The following is a 25,756-nucleotide window of genomic DNA, read 5'->3' as shown; positions in this document are numbered from 1 at the left end:
AGCACTTAATGAAACATTCGTAAATTAATAACATTAACATTTCTTCCTGCATATCTTCAGATGTCAGATTATAGTTTGTATAATGTAAGAACTATTGGCATATGATGTCGAAATAGAAGTGATGTAAAGGTTGCATAGCATGTACTACTTCATATAAGGATATTTGACTTACAATGTATACTGTATATCAATTGTTCTCCCCCCCCCCCCCATGTAATGCCCAATCTGGGCCTTTAGGGTAAATAAATGAAAAAAAAAAAGTCTGGTGACTGTATATTATATAGAGGCTGATATGTGCATATTGTCTGTTTTAATGTTGAACAGCATGTCTGCATGACACAAAGAGTATGTTCACATAATATGTTTCCCAGCTATTAAGTTTTTTTCTTTCTTGCGGTCCCGTGGAAAACATATCAGAGGGGTTCTGCTGTATTTGAAAATCAAAGTTAGTTATCAGCCAGCATACAATTTTCAAATCTTAAGTTCAAATACTTGCATGCCCCTAGTTCTGAGCGCTTCACAAGTGAATCCATCAATTTAAATTATTGAGGGGAAAAGATGCCTTAAAGGCAAGATCTAAATATTGTAAACTTTCACCAATATCATCCACAAAAACAAGGTCTTATTCACAATTTTGTTGGCCTATTTGAGCCTCCATTTACTGATATCTGAAAGCTAACTTCATAAAAATGATATGCACCACTGGAACATCTGTCACCCTGTAACAGAGCCCACGCCTGGTACGTTCCTTTCTTGCACCACAATCAAGCCACCTTAAGATGAAAAATCTAAAATCTAGAAAAGAGAATGTACCGTCAAGCTTCACACTTAGTCCAAAAAATGAAAAGGGCTGAAGGTACTGCAAGTGAAGGAAACTTTTTTTTTTCTTTGCAGCATGCAGGACACACAGGAGCCTTTTCTTTTTGCTATCTACCAGTAATGTCAAAAAAGAGCCTTTTCCTTTCTTTTTTTTTCCCCTGTTCGTGGCACACCAAGGACAAGTTCAGTTTTTGTTGCTGTCATTGGTCAATGTAGCATATGCTGCAGCCTCGTGTATCACTACTAGGTAACTAGACTTCACTACAGTACTGTAAACAAACGAAATCTAGTTGCTAGCATCGGCTGTTAAGTTATAATGCACATAAAAGCATCCAAAAGCTGGTCAAAGCAATAGATGCAACACATTATGTAGCTTTGCCTTTATCTTGTACATGTTTTACATTAGGCTTGTGCAAATATTCAATATTTTCAAATATTCAATCGAATATTATGCTATTCTACATCCACTTTGACTGGAATTTTAGTATTCGAAGTCTCCAAAGTATTCAAAATTAACGAATTTACGTATTCTTCCGCATATAACCCCCTTCCCTGTATAAACCACAATTCCAATTACAGCACACCAGAAACAAATTTTTAAAAATTAAAAATTCCTGCGTATCACCTGCAGAAGTATCTACATACAATAGTAGTTAGATCTTTGTAAAAACAGCCTCCTTTTGCAGATACACGGATCGTTCATGCCCTATTTTTGGCAAGCAACTCTGTTCCCCACCACTTCGGTGACTCTTATGCAAACTTTGACCTAAAGGTGCAGTTTCACAGCAGCATGGCCCGTGCTACTGTGAAGCCACGCTTCAGGACAAAATTCGCATATAAGCCACATCCCAATTTCATTGTTATATGAAAAAAGAAAACGTTGGTACGGGTTATATATACAAAAATTGTTAACTTTTAAAAAACATGTACAATCAACAGTTTCAGTTTTGGTGAGCAAGTTGGATCGCATACCTCATAGTCTGGACAATGCAAAGACAAATTTGTTTACAGTCCTCTACTAATTTCTGCCCCTGCTTGGCTATTCTAACATTCATCTTGCGGCACCACCACCTTCCCTACTGAACCAATGTATAACAGCAACCAAAGTTCTGGGTGCTATAAGGCGTTAGGCTCAATTTTCAGACACATCCACGGGCGGCATACTTAAAACTGGTAGCCGTGAATGTAGTGCCATTCAGGATATGTACTCTCACTTTCATTGGCGAGATGTTTTTTTTGGTTTCGCAAGAGCCGTACAACTGCTACAAGCGCATCGACACAGTACTAAGCCATAACTTCCGTGGCAGACACTCAGTGAAGCAACGCTGGTTAGGCCTAACAGCCAAGGCAGGCACTGTGGTGGACTGCATACTGCCACAGGATCGGGCCCGGGTCATGGACACGGGCTAGTTTGAGGACCACAAAAGTGCCGAGCATGCCTACCAAGTTCGTTTGCACGCTTAATAAACAGAGCAGGTTAAGCTCGCATGTAGACGAAATGCATCAAGCTGAATTTGTGCAACGCAACATAATCTGCCTGATTTGCGCAGTCAAGGTAGCACTTCCGAACATTGTAATGATGCACAGCAAGCAAAAGCGAAATGCTCCCACTGCCTCAACCACCACGAAATTTTAAGTAGATTGAAGCACAACAGCAAGCAAAAGTCTAAACAAATTTTCTATGCTGTTGGAGATGTAAGACGTGTAGAAGTTGCATTTTTGCATGGAGGATACAGTCGAACCCACTTATAATATTCAATTGCCAAGAAAATTTCATGGTTCTAACCGATAATTGTTATAACCGGGTTGCATGAAAAAAGCAGAGGGGGACAAATATTCAAACATTTTAAGTAGACAGAAAAAAGTACAGTCAAGCCCATTTATGCACTGTTAACTTTTGAGTGTGTTCTATAGTAAAATAAACCGCTCACTACAATGTTCCTATGCTGCATTATTGGCTATAACAATTAGATCCGGCTACTGGGTACCTGTGCTGAAAAGAAAGGAAATGCGATATTCAGGAAAAGAAAAAAAGTGTGAGCCGCTTCGCCACACCTGCCTTTGTGCCGCACACCCCACAAGGCACGCCTACGCTGACCCTCTCCCTTTCACCCTCTCACCTAGGGGAGAAGGGCACGTGAGGCCAGTGATGCGACAAAGGTGCGTCCTTATGATGATGATATATGATTTTATTTGTAGTTCTCCTCATTGCTTCAGAAAACACATATTGATAAATAACAGGAGGTCCCGATGCAGTCTTTGACTATAGGAACTCCTTCTGTATATTACTCTTTTTTATAACCTGTAATCTATAATGAATAAATCAATTTCAATTTCAATACGGGGTGTGCGGTACAAAGGGGGATGTGACAAAGCGACTTGCAGAATTTTGCAGTCTTTTTCCTTTCGGCTCACCCGCCCAGTTAGCCAGATTTGAATGTTATAACTGGAGGTATGCGAACACTGAATAGAAGATCTTAAATCAAATCAAGAAAGAAAAGCCAAATGTCAAATCGAATATCAGAAAATTTTTCACAAAATTTAATTACAAATTTTTGGCAAGAAAATACGGTGCTGCACATGCGCGGAAGTCTCCTAGCATTTCATAACAAGAATGTGGCTCACTATCTGTAACTAAGGTACACGGAATTAAAGATATGCAGTGCTGTCTACGCTTATTGAAGGGAACACCAAATTAGTATGCCAGCGCTGATTACAGCTCAGTTCTAGCATATTAAGGTCTGAAATATTTTTGTTGAACAGAATCATGTGCTTTTTTTCCCTCTGAAACTAGTGAATTAGTGACACCCTGAATGCCAATGACGTTCTCAGTTTAATAGTGGACTTGTGTTTTGTGGCAATCTTATTTATTGCACAGAAAGTTTAGCTTTCCAGTTTTCCTGCAAAACACAGAAAGGCTATTCCAACTTTACAGCAGGTAGGTTATCCTAAGGCCAATCTGTGTGACAGACGAAAGGACTGCGCATCACATGACTCAATCACCGCTCCGCGAGCAGCCGGCGCCAACGGTAAAGAACAGGCACCGCTTGCCCCCATTTTATTAGGGAGTTTTAGCAGTGTCGTATTACCATACAGTAAGTGCCGTATGCGGTATGGTATTACTGTTCCGTACTAACCTGCCGCAATGACTGAAGATGTTTTAGCCGCGTGTGTGGCTTGATGCGTACGGTAACGTGATAATGATGATTGTGGCTAACATTCAGGCTTTGCAGAATACATTAACTATGTGCTGAATGCGAAATATCCATTTTGGCAAACACTAAAAAGCTTTACCTTGTTCATACACATATTATTCATTACTGGAGTGCTGGGTTACGGCAAACGTAGACGCCAGTCACAAGGCCAGTAGCTACATTTTGTGACACTTCGTCCTACAACACGTCAAACATTTTTTTGTTACATAGGTGTTTTTGTCTAAGCAATATATAAAAATAGGACTGTTTGTTGTCAATTGCACTGCTGCTGACACTTTACCCCAACAGATAAGTAGAATATAGTTAGTTACTGCAATAAAAACTCTCCATCCCCTCTAAGTAAACTCTGCGTCACTAGATGGCGCCACCAACCCAAAGTTCTCTCTTTTTTCTTCATTTTTCTCGTTTTGAATTATTTTTGCTTTCTTAAATATCTTTTTTTTTCACATTCAGCGTGAGTATATTACTCGTTTGTTACGAAGGGTACCACCACAAGTTCAATTCAGCTCAAGTTTACCTTCCAGTCAGAAGGGCTGTCATACATGCTGCTACTTTGTCATGCCGCAGAAAGTGAATTAAAGTTAACGTGTGCCTTGGTCCTACTATGGCGAAAACGCACGCGAGACGTGCACATGTTTTGACTTGGGGCGGCTCGGCTTTCAAAACGCGGTGCGAGCCAAGCCTTACAGACTCCTTACCGTTTAGTATGCCGTACAGTAAGTGTGCACAAACGCAGTCCTAGGCCAGTACAATATTACCACACTTACCGTACGGTAACTCGGCACTGCTAAAACTTCGGGTCGGCGTGATCTGCCACCTATCAAGGATTCAAAATTTGGGAGGATAACGGCAACTTCGCGCAACGCTTCCTCCCCCCTTTCACTCTTTCATCCACCCTGCGGTGAAAGAGGGAAAGGGAGGAGGGAGCACTTTCGCGCCCGCCGTGTAAATCAAAAGCTAGTATTAGACAGGTTGCTCGAAGCTACAAAAAAAGATACTGACGCGTGTCTACGCACAGCGTTGGGAACGAGAGGCTGCCGTAGGGTGTATCGCAAAGATGGTGGCCGTGAACAACTTTGTCATGATCCCGTGCAGTTGCTTTCGTTTGCAATGCGGTTAGTCGGCTTTCCGAGTGTCGGGCAGCTGCTGCAAACAGATCTGCACTGATTCGGCACCAAACTGTAACTTTAGTTCGCCCAAGCCCAATGAAGCAGCGGTTTAGGCCAAATGATCTCGGCAGTACGGCCGTGACAAAAATTAGCCGCTGGTCAATGTGGTAACGGTCCGCAAGCCGACTTGGAATGCATACCGTTAATATATTCGTACAGATGGCTCATCAGTTATCACCACCGAGATAATGTGTGGGGTTAGATTGATGACTGTTGAAGTTATGTGAAATTCATCACTGCATATCCACCAATCTTCGCTGTTCTGCGAATTGCAGCGCTTTGGCGCAGTGTGTGCAATTTCCGCAACGGGGCGACGCTTACACGGAGCACTTAGATGTGTCAATTAATGATCAGAAAGACCTACTCTAACGACTCTGTATGTTTGTACGAAATAATCAAAATCGTTTCAGGGTCCCTTTAAAACTGGTATCATAAGTAGGTGTGATGTGTCTGTATCTGACTAAAAGCACCAGAGACAAATCAGTTTCCTTGTTGGCAAGTAAAGAACCAACTTTTTTTAATGTATGCAAATCCCACAACTATTTGAGCAATTTGCTTCGAAATTATTCGACACTAATTACTATTTGCTTCAAACCAAAAACTGATATTTACACAAGTCTACTTAACGTTCATTGAAATCAAGATGAGACCAGCACACTTGGTCTTCTTGCAGGAAATTTCACAACTGCTTACTGACAAAGTTCCATCCCCCAGTAGCTGTCCAGAAGTCCACCAAGATTTGGGGGCTAACAACACAGAAAGCCTCAGTTTAACAAAGTTATCACCTGAAAAGACAACTTGGTTACACTGAGGCCCAATTGTATTGTTCAAACAATATGCAAGGTGGAACAGAATATCTTGCAGCACTTCAAAGTCATCAAATGCTAAAATGACAGAACCCATGCAGTACACTTTCTCCTAAACCCTAAACAAAATAAAATAAATATGGTGATTGAAGTACTCCAATATTTCTTTCTTTTCCTCCAACAAGAGAGAGAGAGAAAGGGAGAGGAAGACCACATGAACGAACAGCAAGCACAGCCATGATAACAGGAAAAGAAGCAGTAGCAAACCCTGAAATGCACAAATGCTATACATTCTACGTCTACCCTCTACCCATGCCAGATGTACATAAAAGTATCTGCCTTTAAAATTTCTTGAAAGGACTTAGAAACTAAAAAAAAACTATGCAGCATGCACTCTAACAAATAGTTCAAATTCACGACTGAAAGTGGTCACCCCCATGGTCTAGCTAGTCAAAAGGATGTGCAACTCACAGCAGGTCCCTCCGTTGAACGTAGGCACGGGCTCAAGAGAGAGCGAGTGCAGCCCCAGCGTCTCTGGGTTGTACTCCGCACGTGTGCTGACTAGCTTGGCATAGTACTCCACATACCGCCGCTGACTTGGGATTGTCACCCCCTGCATTGCACACCTTATCAGAAAGCGCCATCACAATGCAATGGCAGCATGACAATAGCAAAACCAACAAGTCCTTGATATGGACCCCCGATCAGATCGCTGAGACTACAGTTTCCCACAAAAATTACAAAAAAGAGGAGCACTAGCATCTCTGGGTGCTGCAAGTATGATGGTATGAGTGATTTTAAATACAGTAAAACCTCGTTAATTTGATGGTTTAAGCCAGCATGGGAGTGATTTTATATACAGTAAAACATTGTTAATTCAACCCTCGTTCATTCAGAAAATCGGATAATTCGGACTTGTCCTATGGTCCCAGCAGGCGCACGCATTATTTAATGCAATGAAACTAGTTAATTTGGACTTATCTGGCCGCATATTGGTTCATTCGGAAAACTGTCGGAGCTCGGTGAGCGCTGCAAATGTGCAACGCAAAAGAACAAACATGGCGTTTGCATCTACCAAAACGAAGCGATGAAGTCCACATCGCCAGTCATCAGTGAAAATCGTACATGAACAACAGCAACGCCAGAACGCTTTGTACATATTTGTGCCCTTAAAGCCTTTATTCTTGCGTTTAACGCCGCGCATAGCACCACGTTGGCCATATGCCTTCATGGCTGCGTAGTCGCCATCCATCATTACGCTGATAGTGGCCACAGTTTCATCTGCAGCAGTTGCGGCAGTAGTTCCACTTCGACTCGGTGCACTCGTCGGCAACATGCCTTCATAGCTGCGTAGTCGCTATCTATGATCGCATTGATAGTGACAGTAATTTCATCCACAGTTGCAGCAAATGATGGTTTAGTTTTGACTCAGTGCGTGCGTCGGCCGTGCGCCTTCACCGTCAACCGTTGACAGAACGGTTGACGTTGACGGTGGCTGCAGTTTTGTCCATAGCGGCTGTGGCAAACAGCAGTTTTGTTTTTACTCAATGCAAAGCTGTTGAGGATGAAGTCTACATCACAATGGTCGGCGACCTGGCGAAAAAATAATGGGGATGTGCGCGCGGTAGTGCAAAAGTGTGCCTCGAAGATGCGCCGCGGCCGCACTGTAAAGGAAATCTCGAGGCCTTCCCCACTCGTCATCAGTTATCAGTTACGAGATGGTGAGAACTGCAGCTTTCGCACTGCTTTTGTGCAAAATAGAAACAGGACTTGCTGATTCGGTCAGTAAATACAGTAAAAGCGTATTGACATAGTAAGCATTTCTTCATTGTTCTCTTGGTACCCTTGATAATTCGACATTCGGTTAATTCGGAAATTTTTTTCAATCCCGTGAAATCCAAATTAACGAAGTTTTAGTGTAGTACTAATACGGATTTGCCCAAGCTTCTGGCTTCAACTTGCTTTGCAACTTTGCAAATTGATTTTTCAACAAAATGTAGCGTTATAAATACACAACAATCTGCAACCATTATGCTTATGCACCGAAATTTATTGCCTTGAAGCATTCAGAAAAATGATTTCTTGGAAATTTAGAAAAATTATGTGTAATAAATAACACCACAAGAACATAAGCCACAAGGAAGAAGAGATATAGTACTACCCATCATTACAACAACAGTAGCTGAAGGATTTCGGCCCCTGAGTTCTCTAGTAATTCTTGCAGGAAACTATTGCTGAGGTGCAGTTGTTTGCCTTACATACCTCCTGGGTAATATGCAATACAGTCGCCTACTGATTTTTCGGACTCCAAAAATTCGGACATGCTCGATTACTCCATCTGCTTTTCCTTTGTGGCAATGCCTGTGCATGAAAACACACAGGCCACAAAGCTTCATATGCAAATCAATCATCCCCAGCATTCTGCATTCTTTTTCGAGATAACCCATATGTGCTACCTCTGCCACACCTGAGAGCTTGTTCAAGCATGTGTAAAATAACAAAACACAGGCATCCAGCAAGAGAAGGCACTTCATAAGCTCAGTGATAAATGCATCATGGTCACGCATAGCAAACCATCACTGCACACCAGGTTGTAAAAAGGGCTCCGAGGGCATTTAAAATCGGCACACTGCACAGACCCCGCAAAAAATTGATCAGTGCCTCACTGGGACGTGAACCATATAGAAAATGATGCTGGCTCTTGCATGGTTGCACTAATAGGCACACATAGTGATAACTGCAACAAGCCAATGCACCGACCCAGAGCTAAGTGGCAGGGCGCACAGTTTGAAAGAGTGCTCACTACTGTCTCACTACATTGCACGACTGTACAAAAAAGCCAGATTTAAAAGGTACAGTCTCCATCGGATAATTTGGACTCGACGGGGATCGTCTAGAAGTCCGAATAATAGGGAGTCTAAAAAAATGGGATTCACCAAACAATAGGTGATATTCCATAGGTGGGCAAAAAAAAGCTTGTTAATGAGTTGCTGTGGGCACATCGCTTGCCTGCAATATAGTCAGTTCATATTTCAACTATTATGTCATGCTGTCGCTACAGGTAGATCAAAGTACAGTCAATGCACGCACTGAAGCTCCATCCCTTGGTAGCTTAAGAAAAGGTTGACTACACTGCAATAGCCAAACTATCGCGGTTTCCTTGACAACAGTCACTGTCCAGCCCTTCCCTCATTTAATAGCTGCCCTTGGAACAAACATCGAGGGTGCATTAGTGCCACTTGAAGCTCCTTGATTCCGAGCAACAAACATTCATAACAGCAATCAAAAGTCACCAAGGATTGTGTCTCCAACATTTAAAAGAACAAACACAGGACACACAGAACTTGCACAACAATCCGCAAACACCACCTTTACAATTTAGCAACTTGGCTTGGCTCATCCTGTGGTTTGGGCACAATTGGCCACTACTGGATCAATTAGGCTCCAGTAGTTGGTTTTGAGCAGGTGCTGGTGACACAGTCGGCGATGTATCAAAGCAAAAATATAGCTCCTTCTGCTCAATGCGATGGCTGAATCAGCATGCAGTTGTGCAGGCAGAATCCAAATGATTTAACTGTGTGTTGTAAAGTGTCTGAAATTTCAGTAAACCTTGCATATTGTCTATGGGGCCAGGGCATTGTCGCAAAGCTGTCTGTATAATCGAGAATGTCCGAATTATCAGTCGGCAACTGTGTTGCACAAGCTGTCTATACAGCAACATCTTTTTTTTCGCTTGAATTTTTTTTATTTTGCATAACTTTTTCGCTTCTGCTTTTTTTTTTTTTTTTGCTTAAGAGATGTATGTACTAATTAGAGTAAACCCATAGCTGTCAACGCATAATTGTCTCATTTCAGCCAGCTATGCATAAAGGCAGTTTCACTGTATTAAGCAGTATTGTTATAACATTTTACATTAGCCACAGACATAATTGGATTCAATCCCCTTTTTTCCTCCATTGCAGCCATCAGGTTGTGGTCACAATGCAGACACTGTCAAATGCCAGTGCCAAGTTACTTCACACTAAGGCCAATGCATTACATAATTAAAGACAAAGAAACACAGCTTCATACCTGCCAACCTGGCGAGATAAAAAATCTGGAGACTTTTTATTCGCGCCAACAGGGGGGGGGGGGGGGGGGGGTTGCATTCACTGTTTCAACCAAGGGGGGGGCGGGGGTTCAAACTTTCAGGCAGTGTTCGATGAGTCCTTTTGCAGGGACCTTGCAGTAGCAGGATTTGCTCACTTCAAAAAGTTGTCCGAGTGGTTTTGCTCAAAACATGGTCCAGACGGATGGCCCTTGACTAGCAGCAGGTGTTGGAGGGTTGTGTTGCACATTGATGAGCAGAATTCAGTCCTAGTTTTTCACGCCGTGCTAAAATCCTCTCACAATCTGCTTTGCTATGCAGTATCACAAGTAAATTGAGCGTCACCTTAGCTACTCGGTGAAACATGTTTTCCATCAGTGTTTTTCATTTTGCAACCATAGACCCCTGCACGTCCCACCTTTCTTCATTTAGAATGTGCTCTTGAAGACTGTACTGTACGCATGTAGTGGGGCAAATTCAGCTTCGAGAGCATCTAAAGCGTCTTCAGCAGATTCATTGGACTCTCGGGGCAGCAGCTGAGGGAAACTCTGAATAAAAAAACGAAGACTCGAGAGCGATGCCTGTGAAATAAATTTCAGGTTGGCCACTGCCGCATTCTTCAGAGTTGCGTCGACATCCATAAGGCTTCGCCTCGTTGCATTTCTGAAAAACTTTCCGCAGAAGAGGCCCAACGTGGTCGCTGACACTAAGGGGTAGGTTGCGTTCGACGAGGAATCCAGTAAACAGGCACTCCACACGTATGACACTGTCGTCTTCCGGAGAAAGTTCACTATGTTGTCTTGGTGCTCAGCGGTGCGCCATGGAAACGTGCAGTTTCAAGTCACTTTTGCCACCATGTGCTGACGTCGCATCCCCACGTTGTACAAAATGCATAAGGTTCTCCTTTTCTTGATGTCAGAAAGCACGGAAATGCAGAAGTCTAAGATCGCAAAAACTTCTGCAAATACCTTTTCTTGGGCTTTGATAGCGCCATGGCATCAAGCACACGAGGATTGTAACTTTACACGGCGCACTGCATACACACGGCCTAGCCAACACTAATCATACACACAAGCAGCAACGCCTTGCAAGCAGCAGCAACAAGATGCACCATGGAGGAAGGCCTGCATGAAATGCAAGAGCTACATTGGCTCTGGGTTTGGTCGGCTTACTAGGCACCATAGTCGGCTGCTTAGTCAATGATACCGATAGTGCTAGTGTGGTCGTTGTTCGTGATGCTGACGATTACGATGCGGCTTTAGATTTCGCAGTGCCGGTTTCGCAAAAACCATTATTGTGCGAACAGAGACCACTTTTCGGGAGATATAAAACAGTGATCGTACAATCGGAAAGTTCAGTCAAAAATCGGGAGTCTCCCGGGCAAATCGGGAGGGTTGGCAGGTATGCAGCTTGTAACAGAACAGAATCATCCCATTAATGTAATTAAAACCCACATCAACATAAACTTGACAGTCTTTTCCCACTAAATGGAGCACTTTCACACACTCAACCATACTTACATCGCCTGAACATGCAAAAAGTACAAGCAATACATACGATCATGAGCAAAAGTTCAAGTACTATACAAGTGGGGAAAAAAATTCACAACCAAGACAAAAATTCGGCTCAATGTAAATGTGCTTGCTCACGCAGTATAGTGCATGCAGTAAGTTAAAAAATTTTTGAGAAATTTTTTGGAGTAGGAAAAAACATTTCTGGAGCAGTTTAGAAACAGCCACACCAGACGTTCAGAGCAGTTTTGAAGGAGAAAAGAGGGAGTTTTTTTTTTAAACACTTCAAGCAGTATAGCAATAACGTGTAGCCATTTGGTGCAGCTTCTTATTACTGCTTAAAGGTAAAAGAAGACAAGCCAACAGCCAAAAACAGCCAATAACTAAGAAGGAAAAGAACAGTAGCCAGGACTGGCGCTTAACTTTGTTTGTGTGCGTCAACACACGATACGATCTGCATGCCTTTCAGTAGCTAATCAGTCCTATATTCAAGTGCTTTTTTTTTTTTCTTTACTGAGACAAACCAAGCACCATGAAAAGGCCGCGTGCAGGGGACTTCAGCTGGGTATTTTAACGAATATTCAAAAAATGGAGCAGTGAATAACCAATTTATGAATTAAATTATTTGAATGTTCACTATTCCATTTGTACTTGCATACAGTTATACCTTAATATAACGAAATCAATAAAATTGGCAACTTGCTTCATTATATAGGAAATTTTTAAACAATTAAATTCCACTTTTTATGCAAATAAGTGCAGCCGCCGATGGATTTTTTCCTACATGGAAGCGGCTGCAAAACTTTATAAATTATCGGGCAATCGAAAAAAAAAACGTAAATTTGGATGAGAAAAAAATCATTTTGTTGAACTGAATCTTCACGTCGGCGGTACAAAGCAAATGCAGCCCCACTTTCGTGTCCACTCTGCACTCGCGGCTGACAGTGTCGCCCGCAATGAGACATCACTATCAGGAAAAGCGCCGGCAGTGAGGAGCGTATGATTCACGAGTCTCCAAAACTCGAGATTACATAACCTCCAGTACTGAATGCGTGGGAAGACAGCTCGCATGATGCTGCGCCACCTCGGCACACCCGCTCTTGCACACACGGCAGATTACCTCTAAAACAGGGCACGTGGACGTAATACAGGACATGGCGCTGCTCCACTTCAGCGGTCGCTCGCGCAGCGCGCAATTTGATGTGTGTTTGCAAGCAGCCGCTTGTAATTCAATCATTTGACAACCGTCTGCACCCACAGAAGTTATCATTCATTGTCTCAGTATTTCTTCGTGGCAGCAGTGAAATTTCATTATATTGAAATCATGTATAAACACACTTCGTTACATGGTGGTTACATGGTGTTCTATGGACAAGTTATAATAATAAAAAGTAAAATACTTTGTTATATCGAGAATTTTGTTATACTGAAGTTTGTTATATCGAGGTTTGACTGTATTCAGGTATCTGCACACCCCTACTGAAAATGTTCCATTTCTGTGAAAGCAGGCGAAAATACTGCACTTTGGCACGATTGGCGGCACTGGCACTTGAGTGGGTGCAGGCAAGTAGAATTGTAGCAAAATGGCGCAGTTGGACAATCACTGTGCATTACCTAATTCTAGTCTACATGGCCACACTAGAAGGAAATTGCGACTTCCAAAGTCTCAGGTTTTTGCTCGTGATTGTAATGTCAGTATCAACACTTCTAGCAGTCATCGTGCGCATCTTTTTTTCTTTCCTGCAACTGTGTCAAGATGCTTTTACAGTTACCAGCAAACCTCAAGCACTGCAATAGAGCTTGAGTAGTAAGTGTCTTCAATTACAATGTCAGGATGTATACACCTTTTCTTTGCAACCTATGTTTAGGGCACTGTATTTATATAGGTTACAAAATGGCACACCTCTTGCTCCAGCAAATGCTCTATATCTCTGCCCACTTATTCTTACTAAAAGCTGTGGCAACAGCCATCCCTTCAAGAAGCTGCATTTTGCAGCCCAGTTGCACCTCTGTATGTGGGGCTAACAATTGCCAAGGTTTAGTGGCATCATCATAACCAGGGAAAACATCTGTGCTTTACTACCTTGAGGTCTTTCGTCCTGCGCTCACTGTAATAAGAGAGAGCCTCCCCAGCAGTGGCAAACATGCGGCTGTGTACCAGGTATGAGCACACCATCACTCCTGTTCGACCCTGCATGTAGAAATGCAGTTTGTTTCATGAACAGAAAGCACAATGGTTAGCGAGTTACCTTGCAATAACTCACTACACCAAAATGTCACAGGAATAAATGACCACCTCCTTATTAACTTTGTTGACAAGTATTATCCAGCATTGTTACCAAAAATCAGAGGCTCGCTACAGCTGCCTTCAGTGTTTTCGCACTCCTTTTTCCACTACTTGAGCACTGAAAGCTACGAGTATTCACTACAGCTTGTGGCATCGCAATGCACTTAGTTTTCCTTTCAATTTAGGTTCGTTAACTGCTGAATTCTCATATTCTACTTTATCAGCAATTCTATTCCTTCTAGTTAACGGAGATGCAACTCTTGCTAACTTGTGGACCACATGTGATCCTCCACCTGTTCCCAACCAGCCACAAGGAGCCACCACACTGGTCCCTGGTATTATACTTTTGCCACACATTGAGTGAACATTTGGTTGGTTCCTCATAGACCCACTGAAGAATGCAATAATAATCTGCTTGACACAAAGCGCTAATTCAGTTAACTGAACCTCCACAGCCACAACTGATGCTTGCTACTAGACTCCGCGAGATGCCAGGATTGACAGTTTTGGAGGAGGCAATTCTGATATGTAGCTACTCGAGAAGCAAATGATGTTTCTGGATACATAAATAGCTATGCCAGTATTGACGATTATGTGGAAAGCTGCAGGGATGACATCATATAGTAACTTAGAAAGCCCTCGATGCCTTTCCCTGAAGAGAAGCATACTGACCAGGCATTCCGCCATAAAGCTGATTTTCTACTCATCCTATCAGTATTAGCTTGAAATCGAGGAGTGCACTTCAAACTTGGCATTGTGCACTTTTCAGTGCACTCATCTAATTCAGTGTGCGCAACTTAATTTCGAGGAAATCAGGCTTTTAGCCAAGCGTATGGTGTGTATACGTTTGCTCACGGGTGTACCTCTGGAAGCTGGTAATAAGACGAGGACACTGCCTAGGAGCCACAAGAACCAGCTTCACATGTGATGCAGCTGATAATGCCCCAAGTATTTTGCTTTCATTTTTTTTTTTCCCAACAGCATCAGGGCACAGAAAAATATCTACGCAGTTTAGGTGAAACGTCAGTTTTTGTGACTCGGCACTGCCTTGCACAATACCGGCACACAACAATTAAACACATAAAGAGTGCAAAAGCAACACTTAGAATCATGAAAATACCATAAATATGTCTATTTATGTCTGCCTTTTGGTTTTAATGCTGTTTCATTAATTGTTTCATGTCGTAGATATTTCTGCACAACAGAGAAAATTGTATTGAGACTGGCAGATCACTTCTCTTAGACTTACTTCTGATAACACATTTGTCACAGTCAGTTCAAATTAATCTTAGTAGAAGTTTAATGTATTTGAAACACATTTTATATATATATTATAGAACTCAAACCTACAAGTTATCAAATATCTCCATCAGACATTCAGGGCAACTTGAGTGGAATTGTTCAAGCAGAACAGCTAAACTTCCATCAATAAACCACAAAAATATGGATTGAAAAACAGCAGACAATGCTACTGAATGTTATACATTATACTAAGAAAAAAATCAGGAAGAAAACACATATACTGTGCTTTTCATTGCACGTTATTAGAAGTCTCTGTGAATGCTGATAAAATGCAACTTACATTAAACAGTTTTCTGTTTTGTTTTAGAACTTTCACTATGCCTGTTCTACACTTGCATAGTCCAGTTACAACATGCTTTTACTGGTAGAAGGGATAAAGATCATACAATTAACTAAACAAGAATTTATATTACAAAATCAGTTGAAGCATCCAAGACTGAACCAGAATAGCAATTTGAGAGAGCATCATTGAAAAGCAGCACAAAGAGTGGAAGGAAAAGAATTGTGCAATTAAATGAAAGAACTATTGGCACAACTGCAAACTACCAACTAAAATGTTCTTGGACAATGAATGTATCTATAAAAACAGAGAAGGTGACGGTGTTATCAAACATTACAGTGCACACACATGGCAACACCGGCAGATCGAAAAAAAGAAAACAGCAGAAACAAACAGACAGCTAAGCAAACGGCAAAACGAAACAAAAGTTCACAGATAATGTTGATGACAAGGAACATAGGTTCAAAAGAGCAAACTCAATGTCACGCAAAGCCACTGATGGTTGGCTCATGCACCTGTCACTAATTTTTTTTAATACTGAATGCTTCAGAGATTTTTTGCGTGTCGTGATCGTTGTGGCAATCTAACTTCAGCTACAAAGCATGACTTACATCTGCACCTTGTACAGTACATAACTCGATTTGAACTTCATCACAACTACGAGAGTGAATTGGAAAGTCTTTGCGCCTATTTTTTATTAGCCAAAAGAAGGTACATACAGCTAATTACAAATGTATATAATATTCTACATACCTTACACTAGTTCCCTTATAGTCGCCACATCCAGTTCAGACATCTGTCCTATCACAGCACTAAATTTGAGATGCCCCTCTGGTAGAATTTGTCCGCGTGACTGTGGAACCACCTTTGGACTGCTGTCTTGGCTTCATCAGCCTTTTGCGAACTCACAACACCACCACCTCACACTTCTAAAAGTGAGACACCTTTCCCCATATGTGGGCTGCATTTCCCTGTAGATTTCGATGGGCATTCATCCCTTGCTCTATAAAAAAACTAATCCCATTTCACCGCTCGTACACCATGGATGTGTGAAGCACACCGCTATGTTCAACTGACAGCAGCGCCATGCCACGGAGCTACCAGCAGATAAGGCCGGGCTAGTTTAAGAAAGGTTAACCTCAGGGAATGGACATGTTGACTTCGCATTTACAGCCATAATTTGGCAAAAAAAAAAAAAATAGGGACAAAGACTTTCTCATTCACCCTCATACATTAGAACCCACACCCTCGTTAACTAAGAGAAATACAGCTTTGACAAGATCCTGTCAACCTCTACCAGAAAATTTCACTCAGGATAGGTGCTACACTAGAACCAATGCATAACCCCCCTTCTGTACCCCTGTTTATACTGCCCTCATACAACAAAAATGTGGTGCTCCATAAAATCTCCATAATATTGTTAACACTAACCCCACATTTGTGGACAAAACTGTCCTCGCAGTAACCCACGGTGATACAATCTTGAATAGACTGCAATAAAGCATATCAAGGAAGAGAAGGTCAACCTTATCTTCATAGGACACTTGGCATCCTACCAGATTCTGTCCTTCAGATGGGCAATACATGGTAGAGGTCTTCTATTGTTAGTACTGAAATGTAATCCTGCTAAAAAACCTACTAGAGCCTTCTGCCACATTTCTTTTTTTGAAATGATAATGCGAAGAGGGAGGTCGAGCTTACATTCTAGTAATTTCCCCATTGAATTGCATACCTCTCTTCCTCACACACTTTGTGCTTTGCACTGCCTTTCAATCATCAATCATGCTCAGAGAACAGCTAGAGCTGTCATGCAGTGCTCAGGCTAGCTGGTAGTATGTGCTTTATGGGGGCAGCAAAAAGGATGCAGACAAAAGAAACGCAAAATTCACCACACTGTGTGCCATTGTGCATTACTTTTTTTTTGTCTGTTTACTGCAGTGTTTCTTTCCAACTACTGTAGTATTGTTTCTACATTTCATGACCACTTTGATGACAATGAAAAGGCCAACTCAGTCATTTACTATGTCATGTGCACAGAAAAAGAAGAAAAAATATTTTGCTCTATTAGACAACACAATGTAAAAGGCATAAAAAATATACAAAAGAAAAGGAGCTTTCAAAAGCATAAACAGAGTTCTATCAATACTACCATGAATTCCAGAACCTTAGAATGAAAGATCATGAAAATGTTTTTCAGAAGCTAAGCTCTCAACTATGCAATTACAACAACAATCACATAACACACTACACATGACAAATACCAACTTCACAGCACACTACACCTTGTCAACCCAAAGACACATAACATAATATGTAATACAGCTTGCACACACCTTGCCCGCTTTGCAGTGGATGACAGCAACATTAGCCGAGTGTTTGGACAGCCACTCCGCAACATCCTCGCAGAAAGGCTTGATGAGGTCGATTTTCGGTGGGTTGTGGTCCTTGAATGGGTAGTGTGCCACTCTGTTCTCAAACTTCTTGGCATCGTATTGCCGCTCAGAGCACCTACAGCAGAAGGAAGGCCAGAGCTCTCACGCAGTTGCAAAAATTAATTAAATTATGAGGTTTTACTTGCCAGAACTCCGATCTGATTATGAGGCATGCTGTAGTGGGGACTCCAGATTAATTTTGGCCGCCTGGGGTTCTTTAATGCACATGTAAATCTAAGTAAACTGGTGTTTTTGCATTTCACCCCCCATCGAAATGCGTCTGCCGTGGACAGGCAGTTGCATATGAAATACAAGGCTGTTCCCAAAAACCTGTCCCCCTCTTTCCATATCTAAGTTAACTTGAGCAACACACACACAATCGTAGCCTTGGCATCACTGCTGGGAGGATGCAAGTTTGTGCATGTTGCACATTCAAGACCACTTGCCAGCTCTATTGCACACATTCGCGTGACAAAACTATGTTCAATATAGGCAAAATAATGTCAAGGACAAATGTTCCATCCAGAAATTTCTGAAATGTGCAAATGCCACGAGAACAGGGTGGTGGCGGTGGTGGTGGTGGTGGTGGTTGACAGCTATTCATGATAGCAAGCGTAAGTCCATGTTCGTTTCACAACAGTCTACACTGTGCCTCAGCCTACTTTTTTCCCAATGCCACGTAGGTCACCTTCATAAGACCCTTCACCTTCCCTGCAGTCTCACGCCACATCGAAAGAATAAAAGTTATTGGGAGAACAAAATTGCAAGGCACAAAAGAAGTAAGACAGTTGCGTGCTTTTGTGCAACCTCTCCTTCTCCCCTATTCAAAATGAGAGGGGAAAAGAAAGCGCTGTTGCCCTTGTCTATAAATGCTCATCATACCGACAGTCCCCAGCATGCAACCAACGGTGTGCAAAAATGTGGAACACATTGTGGTATGACCATGGGGTGGACAAGGTGATGCTGTCAGACAAGCTGGCAGCAAAAACTGCTTCCCACTACAAAGAAAACACTTCCAAGTCACAAATGCTTTCCCTCAACCCTGACTTGCTCCTTATGAAGCTTGCTTGTAAGTGGAAATCATATCCTTAATGAGATGCATGCAGGAACTCTGAACTGAACACACAGCTTACATAAGTAATGCATACCTGGGAACAATTTATGCCCATGCTCGTAACATCTGCTTAGTAAGGAGACTGTACAAGCAAGCTCACAATGCTTCATGTATCATAGCTAAGACAATATACAGACACTACCCCCATAGCTCTACACTCTGCTGTGCACTTCCTGCGAGTTCTTTACAACATGCACACCAATCAATAATTGTTTTACCATGGTGTTACACGGTTTGAAATGCCTGCAACACGTCTGCAAATACATTTCACTATGTAATTTGAATGAGTTCCAACTACTGTGGTGCACACTGCAAAATGGAAAAAGCTGCTGCAGGCAAATGAATTACATGAACTGGAATAAAATTCTTAACCTTTACTTCAAAATAATTGAAATTTCAACCCTCAACATGAAGTATAATGCCTAACTTTCAAATGTGCACAAAACATTTTATCAATACATTATTCCCACAGAGTTTCTAGCTTCAATTCCCGGAAGTAAGAATAGCACACATCTATAAAGACGGTGGCAGCTGGTGTGTAAATATAAACTTTGACATCTACAAAGCCTTGTCACCAAGCCACAAGTGCCTTTTTGCCTGCTGTATGCAATCATACTGGGCACTTTTGCCCACATTATAGTTATCTGTGGCATAATGCTGATGAGTATGTCAGGTTCAACAACACAAAGACATGACATCACATTGTAAGAAGAAACACCTGCTTTTGAATAGCTGATTGATGGCAGATAGCACAGTATCTGTAATCAGTGAATGTGTGTGTGTACTGCTATGAAGAAAATAGAACCTAGTATCAGTGGATGGCAGCTGGGCACTGCTGCCATGCATAGAGCTTGGTGGGGACTAAGCTGAAAAACTGTAAAGGACACACCACCTGTGCCACCACAGTGTGCCTGCTATTTTCTGAGCACTGGTGGTGCATTTGCAAGCTTTGCCTGCAGCAAGAGTAGGCTTCGATTTTGCCAACGAAAGCCAGCGATTGGTGCTCTAATGGGGAGGAGAGCTTAGCAGCAGTGGTCTTCACACTTTTGATACAGACAGCACTGGCATGCAGAACAGCGAGTGGCAACTTAAAATGGAAGAAATATACAAATTCTACTTCTGCCTGGATGCTTTTCGCTGCTTCCATGCCCTTGGGAGGTCACATATCCAACAGGCATAAAAGCACCGTAACCACATTTACCAAGGTCATAATTTGCTGCATATGCAAGGTTGAACAAAGTGAAAGTCAGTATAACATTTATTGGCAATGAATGTGGTGAGCAGCACAGAACGACAACTCACTTAGCCACAGGTGAGCAATTCCCACATGGAGAGTGCTACAGGGAGCATTACAGGAGGCACATTTTATACAAGTGCAGCTCTGCAACTCATACTCTACTATGAATATTGCATGCTAAAGATTACTTCACACTGCAAACAAGCACAGTGTACACTGCAACTTCTCATACACAAAGCTGCCAGTACATGCAACTAACCCTCCATATTCAAAATTCAAATTTTTTCCCCACGATTTACTACACATGTAATACATATGCACAGTGCATTGGGCCAACTATAACTGCCACTTTTCAATGACTACAGTTCCCTGAATCTCTACAACTCTCATCGATACAGTAAACGATCGCAAAAGTGCAGCACAAAGCTTGAGGCACGACCTGGAAAGCAGGTGAAGAACTGGTCACAGGCTGCATTTTTGTATTTTTTTGAAGGTTAAAGTCCTGAAGTAAAAAATATCAGCTAGCATTCACTGAAATTTGGGCCTTTGTCCAAACATGGTGTCTCTGTGGTTACCAATGTGATACTGACAATGCCCAAGTGGTGTTGTCCTTTCCCAATACATTATCTGCTGCTTGCTGTTTCAACACCATTATCAGCCCAGTAAGGGGAAGCAGCTGACAAGCCGCTCATATCAATGTCTCATCAAAGCAAAGGCAAGCAAAAAAGTTGGTGCAAGACAATGAGCAGCATACACTAGTAATAATAATATTTGGGGTTTTACGTGCCAAAACCACTTTCTGATTATGAGGCACGCCGTAGTGGAGGACTCCGGAAATTTTGACCACCTGGGGTTCTTTAACGTGCACCTAAATCTAAGCACACGGGTGTTTTCGCATTTCGCCCCCATCGAAATGCGGCCGCCGTGGCCGGGATTCGATCCCGCGACCTCGTGCTCAGAGCATACACTAGGGAAGAAAGATAAAAGCAACTGCGTGTATTGAAACCACATCAAAGTGCCATGAGCAGTGACAAGTGCATTATGTAGGATCAAACAATGCCCTACTTGATACCATTTGTCATAAGCATGCAAGGTGGGGCAACTGTTTTTAGTTTGCCAAATCACGGAAGTCTGGCATGAAACCAATTTCTTGCGCAACAGTGTCAGGCACTAGCCCACAAGGGGGGAAAAAAAAAAAACTTTCACAGTAAGAAATTATAGCCATCCAAAAATTAAGCATTTCTGATTGGAAATGCTTTCACAGAGGGCTTCAGTTGCAGAACTTTTCAACTTAGCATGTCCAGAGACACATTTACACCTTTTTTAAGCTGTACCACAGCTTAGATGTCATACAATACCTTAAATCTTTCAAATTAAAAGCAAGTTTTTTAACTGTGCTCCATCTTCCATATACCAATTTCACACCCTACATCAAGAAGTTTTTTTTACTATACTAGGACATACAAGTTTTCAAAACCTGGTACCCACAAAAATCTCTTGCCTAAGTGTGCACCCACAAATGAAGGTATGCACTTTGCAGTGTACGAGGTCTTGTACCACTACACAGTGCCCCCTTCAATACCAGGCCATGCAATTTAGCTGCAAGGTAATTCTCTTGAGCGTTCAACATGCTGAAAACATGTGGGCAGGTGCAGACACCAACTCGGAATATTTAAACCCACCATTATATCACAGTACCCTTTAGGTCAATGGGCACCTGATGCCTAATTTACACTGCCCAAATCTTGCATCATTTTTATCCCAGGTAAGGCACTAGCAGTTGGTAATATTGCAATGTAGTAAGAGTTAGCCAGCGCACTCAATATACTATAAGTAGGCCAGATTATTATCGCCTTTATATACACCAGATAGGTATGCAGAGATAGCATGGGTGAAATCATGGCAGTGAATTATGCGCATTTACACAAGATGGGTTTTCAGTAAAATGTTGCAAAACACCAGCAGTACGAGTTACCATGGATGGAACTACAAGCACCAAACTAAACTTACTCCACCGGTAACAGCATACCCAAACTTCAGATAGAGATAAGCCAAGGCGTCGCAAGCTCTGTGATCAGTAGCTTAGGTGAAGATCCCCGTCTGTTTGCCCAGTACTGCTCTCCGCATCACAAAATATATTTGCCACCCTCATGCACAACTTAATCATTCACCAGCGCTGCTCATTATCCAAGTAAGCAACACTAAATAAAAAAAATTAAAAAAATTGTACCCAAAGAAGTCTGTATTTACCAACTCATGTCCATTTCTGAAGCCTTTTCTGCAAGCCACCAAAATTAGCCTAATGCTAAATCAATGCTAAAATCAGTTTGCTTAGTATTAAGCACATCCAGCAAACCCCCTATCATGGAAAATGATGGCGGAATTTTCTCGTCTATGCCCATTCTCACGTGTAGCTCAGTTCTTATTTAAGAACTGAGCTACACCCGAGTTCTTAACAGTAATATTTGTGCTGAAAACTAAACAGAATTACTGTTGCTATCATTTGTCCTAGGGCTCCACCAGACAGGGGCTACAAGGTAGAAAGTTGAGGCAAAACAGTGCACATTCATGACACAAAAGAGACACCCACTTGCATCAAGTGTTGACACACAACACTGTGTGTCTCTTTTCTGCGTCCAGTGTGCACACTGCCCTTACAATGCCAAAAACCAAACAGCCCAAATGAACACAATCTTGCCGCAGGTTTCTTGTACATCAGGCTCTCTCCCGCTCCCTACGTTTTAACTAGGCAGCAGTTTGACCTAGCTGGTCTTAAATTGAGAAAGTGAGCAGGGTTAAAAGAAAAAAGTCACAGGCCTGCCAAGCACACGCAGCACAGTCCAGCGTAAGCTGGAAGAGCGGCTCCATAGGAGCTCCATTTTCAGCACCACGCACTACAGGGTCTTCGCAGCGAAGTCTGTTCATGCTGTTTTTCACGTTGAAAGCGAGCTGCAGCTTGTGCTGCAGCTTGTCCTGCTCTCTGCACAGCGGTTTGCTGAGCCCGATGTTGACAGGCTGCAGCCGCGCACATAGCTCCACAATTCACTTCTTCAGCAGCAGTTTGTATTTTGCGAGGAGACGACACAGAGTAAACACAGGTACCCAGACAATGTGGCGCACATGTCACATCCCTTGACCCGTGGCACGGTACGTTGTTGCTGCTGATGATGATTATGACAATGACTGTTTATTCACATCCGCTTTGAAACAGGGTGGTCACAAATAGCAATCTAGCCTGCTTGAGTTAACCAGGTCACACCACGAGCAGCTTGCAACTGCTATATGCAACTGCTACATGTCGGGACACTTAGTGGAATATAACAGAACTGCAATGCAATGTTTGTACGTATTGACGCTAGGCCGCACACGCGCCACATCACATATCAAATGGTACGATATGATGTTAATGATCACGATGATTTAATGGCATTCCCTGTGAAACGGGATGGTGACAGTCACCTAGCCTGCTTGAATTATTCAGGTATGCTATACATGTTTTTCATTACATCAATATTTATACATGATCTTAGTCTTCTTTTTCTTCCTCAAGACTTTTATATCTACCTTGTACCGCTACGTTTGTAACTGTTACACCTGGTGTAATATGCAACCACAATGCAAAGGGTGCCCATATAGACTGTACGCAGCATGCATCTAGCATCGCAAGGCAACCGGCACAATATGACGCTATTGATGATGATGCTTTATTGGCATCCCCTTTGAAATGCGGCGGTGACATAGTCACCTAGCCAGTTTAATTTGACAAGTGGCGTGATATGATGCTATTGATGGTGATTATAATGAGTTATTGGCATCCCCTTTGAAATGCAACGGTGACATCGTCACCTAGCCAGCTTGGTTTAATCAGGTACACAACATATATTTTTTCTGGCATTCTTGTATACATCTCCTTAAACTTATTTTTCTTCCTCAAACCTACTTTAAAGGGAAGCTGAAAGGTTTTCCAGAAAAAATGAGTGAACATGTGTACATAATGGATTTCAACCCTCCGAATTCGAATATCGTATCGAAATTGAGCGAAAGAAAGCGCAAATATATTTTATTTCGACGAAAAGTGCAGCAGCGGACACGCCCAGCTCGCGCGTCTCGTTTCCGCCTGTGATTGGTCGGGCGCCTCGTGACGTCAACTCCAGTGACCGACCGCTGCCGCTACACATGAAGCGCGGTGCCAGGTAGTTTGGTGCTGTAATGGAAAATTAAGAGGTAATGGAAAATTTAGAGAGACTGCGTTTTTCTGAGGAGTTTGGCGTTACTCCCTACATGTACGAGCCAATTGCGAAGGGCCGGCCTCTCGAAGAAGCAAACGATGCTGGTGCGAGCAGTGCTTTCGACGCGAACGAAAGCGAAGTCTTGGGATCTCCTCGTGTTGGAAATGCTCTTTGGTGAGTATGTTTTCTGCAAAGCGATCTAGTGATCTCGCCGATCTTTCGCCGATCTAGTGAGCTCGTTTCCGGTCAAACAACTGTAGTGTTGTGTTCCTGCATACCTCCTCGTGGAACGTAAGCGGGGATGCGATTGTCGGAATTTGTGCGCTGTCCAAAGCTGTCGGCAATCTACAAAGGCGGTTTAAACGCGTGAAAAGCTTCCCGGTTCATGCAGTACGTGTAGTGACCTTCATCTGTGCGCCATCCGCACACTACTCGTAACCGAAGTCGTAAAGGCGGCGAATTCCGTCGGCTACGTGAGATGGTCGGTTTCTCGCTGTGCGCGAGAGAAGGGCGGAGCGTAGCGTCCTGGCATGCGCCGGCTTTCCAGCACATGCAAACTCTACATTTGCACTGCGCTATGGTAGCTGCATGCAGGCTGTTTTACAACACACGTGCAAATAGAAAATTCGCGGCGCTTTGCGACGAAACCTGCGTCAAGGGCGGGAGATAAACATGCACCTTCTGTTCAGCGTGCTAACACGAAGGAGCTCGCAGTAAATCAAAATCCAGGTTTGGGCGAGTTCGTGTATTCATAAGGCCTTCCAACACCAGTTATCATCAGTCAGTCCGCACTCGTGCCGTCTTTGTTTTCGTTGCTCCGATCTTCTCGCGCTGCGTTTAGAAAGCCTGCTAGTGGCAAGTAGTCCTCTCTCATTCTGTGGCCATATACAGCAACTGCGCAAGCCGAATTGCAGGGCTGGCCGTATACTACCCCTCTACATACACGCAGACGCACCAACAAAGGAATGCAGGGTCGATCGAAGCAGATTACGATGGCACGCACGCAGAAACAAGCACGGTCAGGCACGGTCGTGCAGGCTGCGAAGGAACAAAACACTAGAGTTGACGTCACAACACCGCGGTTTCCGGTCTCCGCTCGCATCGTCAGCGTCAGCAGCAGCGCGCAGCATTCGACGGGGGGCGGAGCTACAGCGCAATTTTAACCGACGATTACGTCGCTCCTAATTGAAAAAAAAAAAACCCAAATTTTACCTACATGGTTTATAAGGTTCCCGCATCCGTATATGAGCGTCTTATTGAATTCTACA

At 42.7% G+C, this 25,756-nt stretch overlaps 1 protein-coding gene across 3 annotated transcripts in view; it reads right to left on the bottom strand.

Moving 5' to 3' along the window:
- The window catches only part of LOC142579752 (phosphatidylinositol 3,4,5-trisphosphate 3-phosphatase and dual-specificity protein phosphatase PTEN-like), a 118,096-nt gene that overhangs the window by 74,877 nt on the left and 17,463 nt on the right, over nucleotides 1-25,756 (bottom strand). For all 3 annotated transcript variants that reach the window (XM_075690299.1, XM_075690288.1, XM_075690307.1), the window contains 3 exons: nucleotides 17,810-17,984; nucleotides 13,691-13,798; nucleotides 6,481-6,622 (listed from right to left, as the gene is read on the bottom strand). In XM_075690299.1, coding sequence (XP_075546414.1) covers nucleotides 6,481-6,622; nucleotides 13,691-13,798; nucleotides 17,810-17,984 — 425 coding nt within the window. The remainder of the gene's footprint in view (nucleotides 1-6,480; nucleotides 6,623-13,690; nucleotides 13,799-17,809; nucleotides 17,985-25,756) is intronic.

Source organism: Dermacentor variabilis, chromosome 1, assembly GCF_050947875.1.
Source record: "Dermacentor variabilis isolate Ectoservices chromosome 1, ASM5094787v1, whole genome shotgun sequence".
Taxonomy (NCBI): domain Eukaryota; kingdom Metazoa; phylum Arthropoda; class Arachnida; order Ixodida; family Ixodidae; genus Dermacentor; species Dermacentor variabilis.
This window is presented reverse-complemented; position numbering and strand designations above follow the sequence as displayed.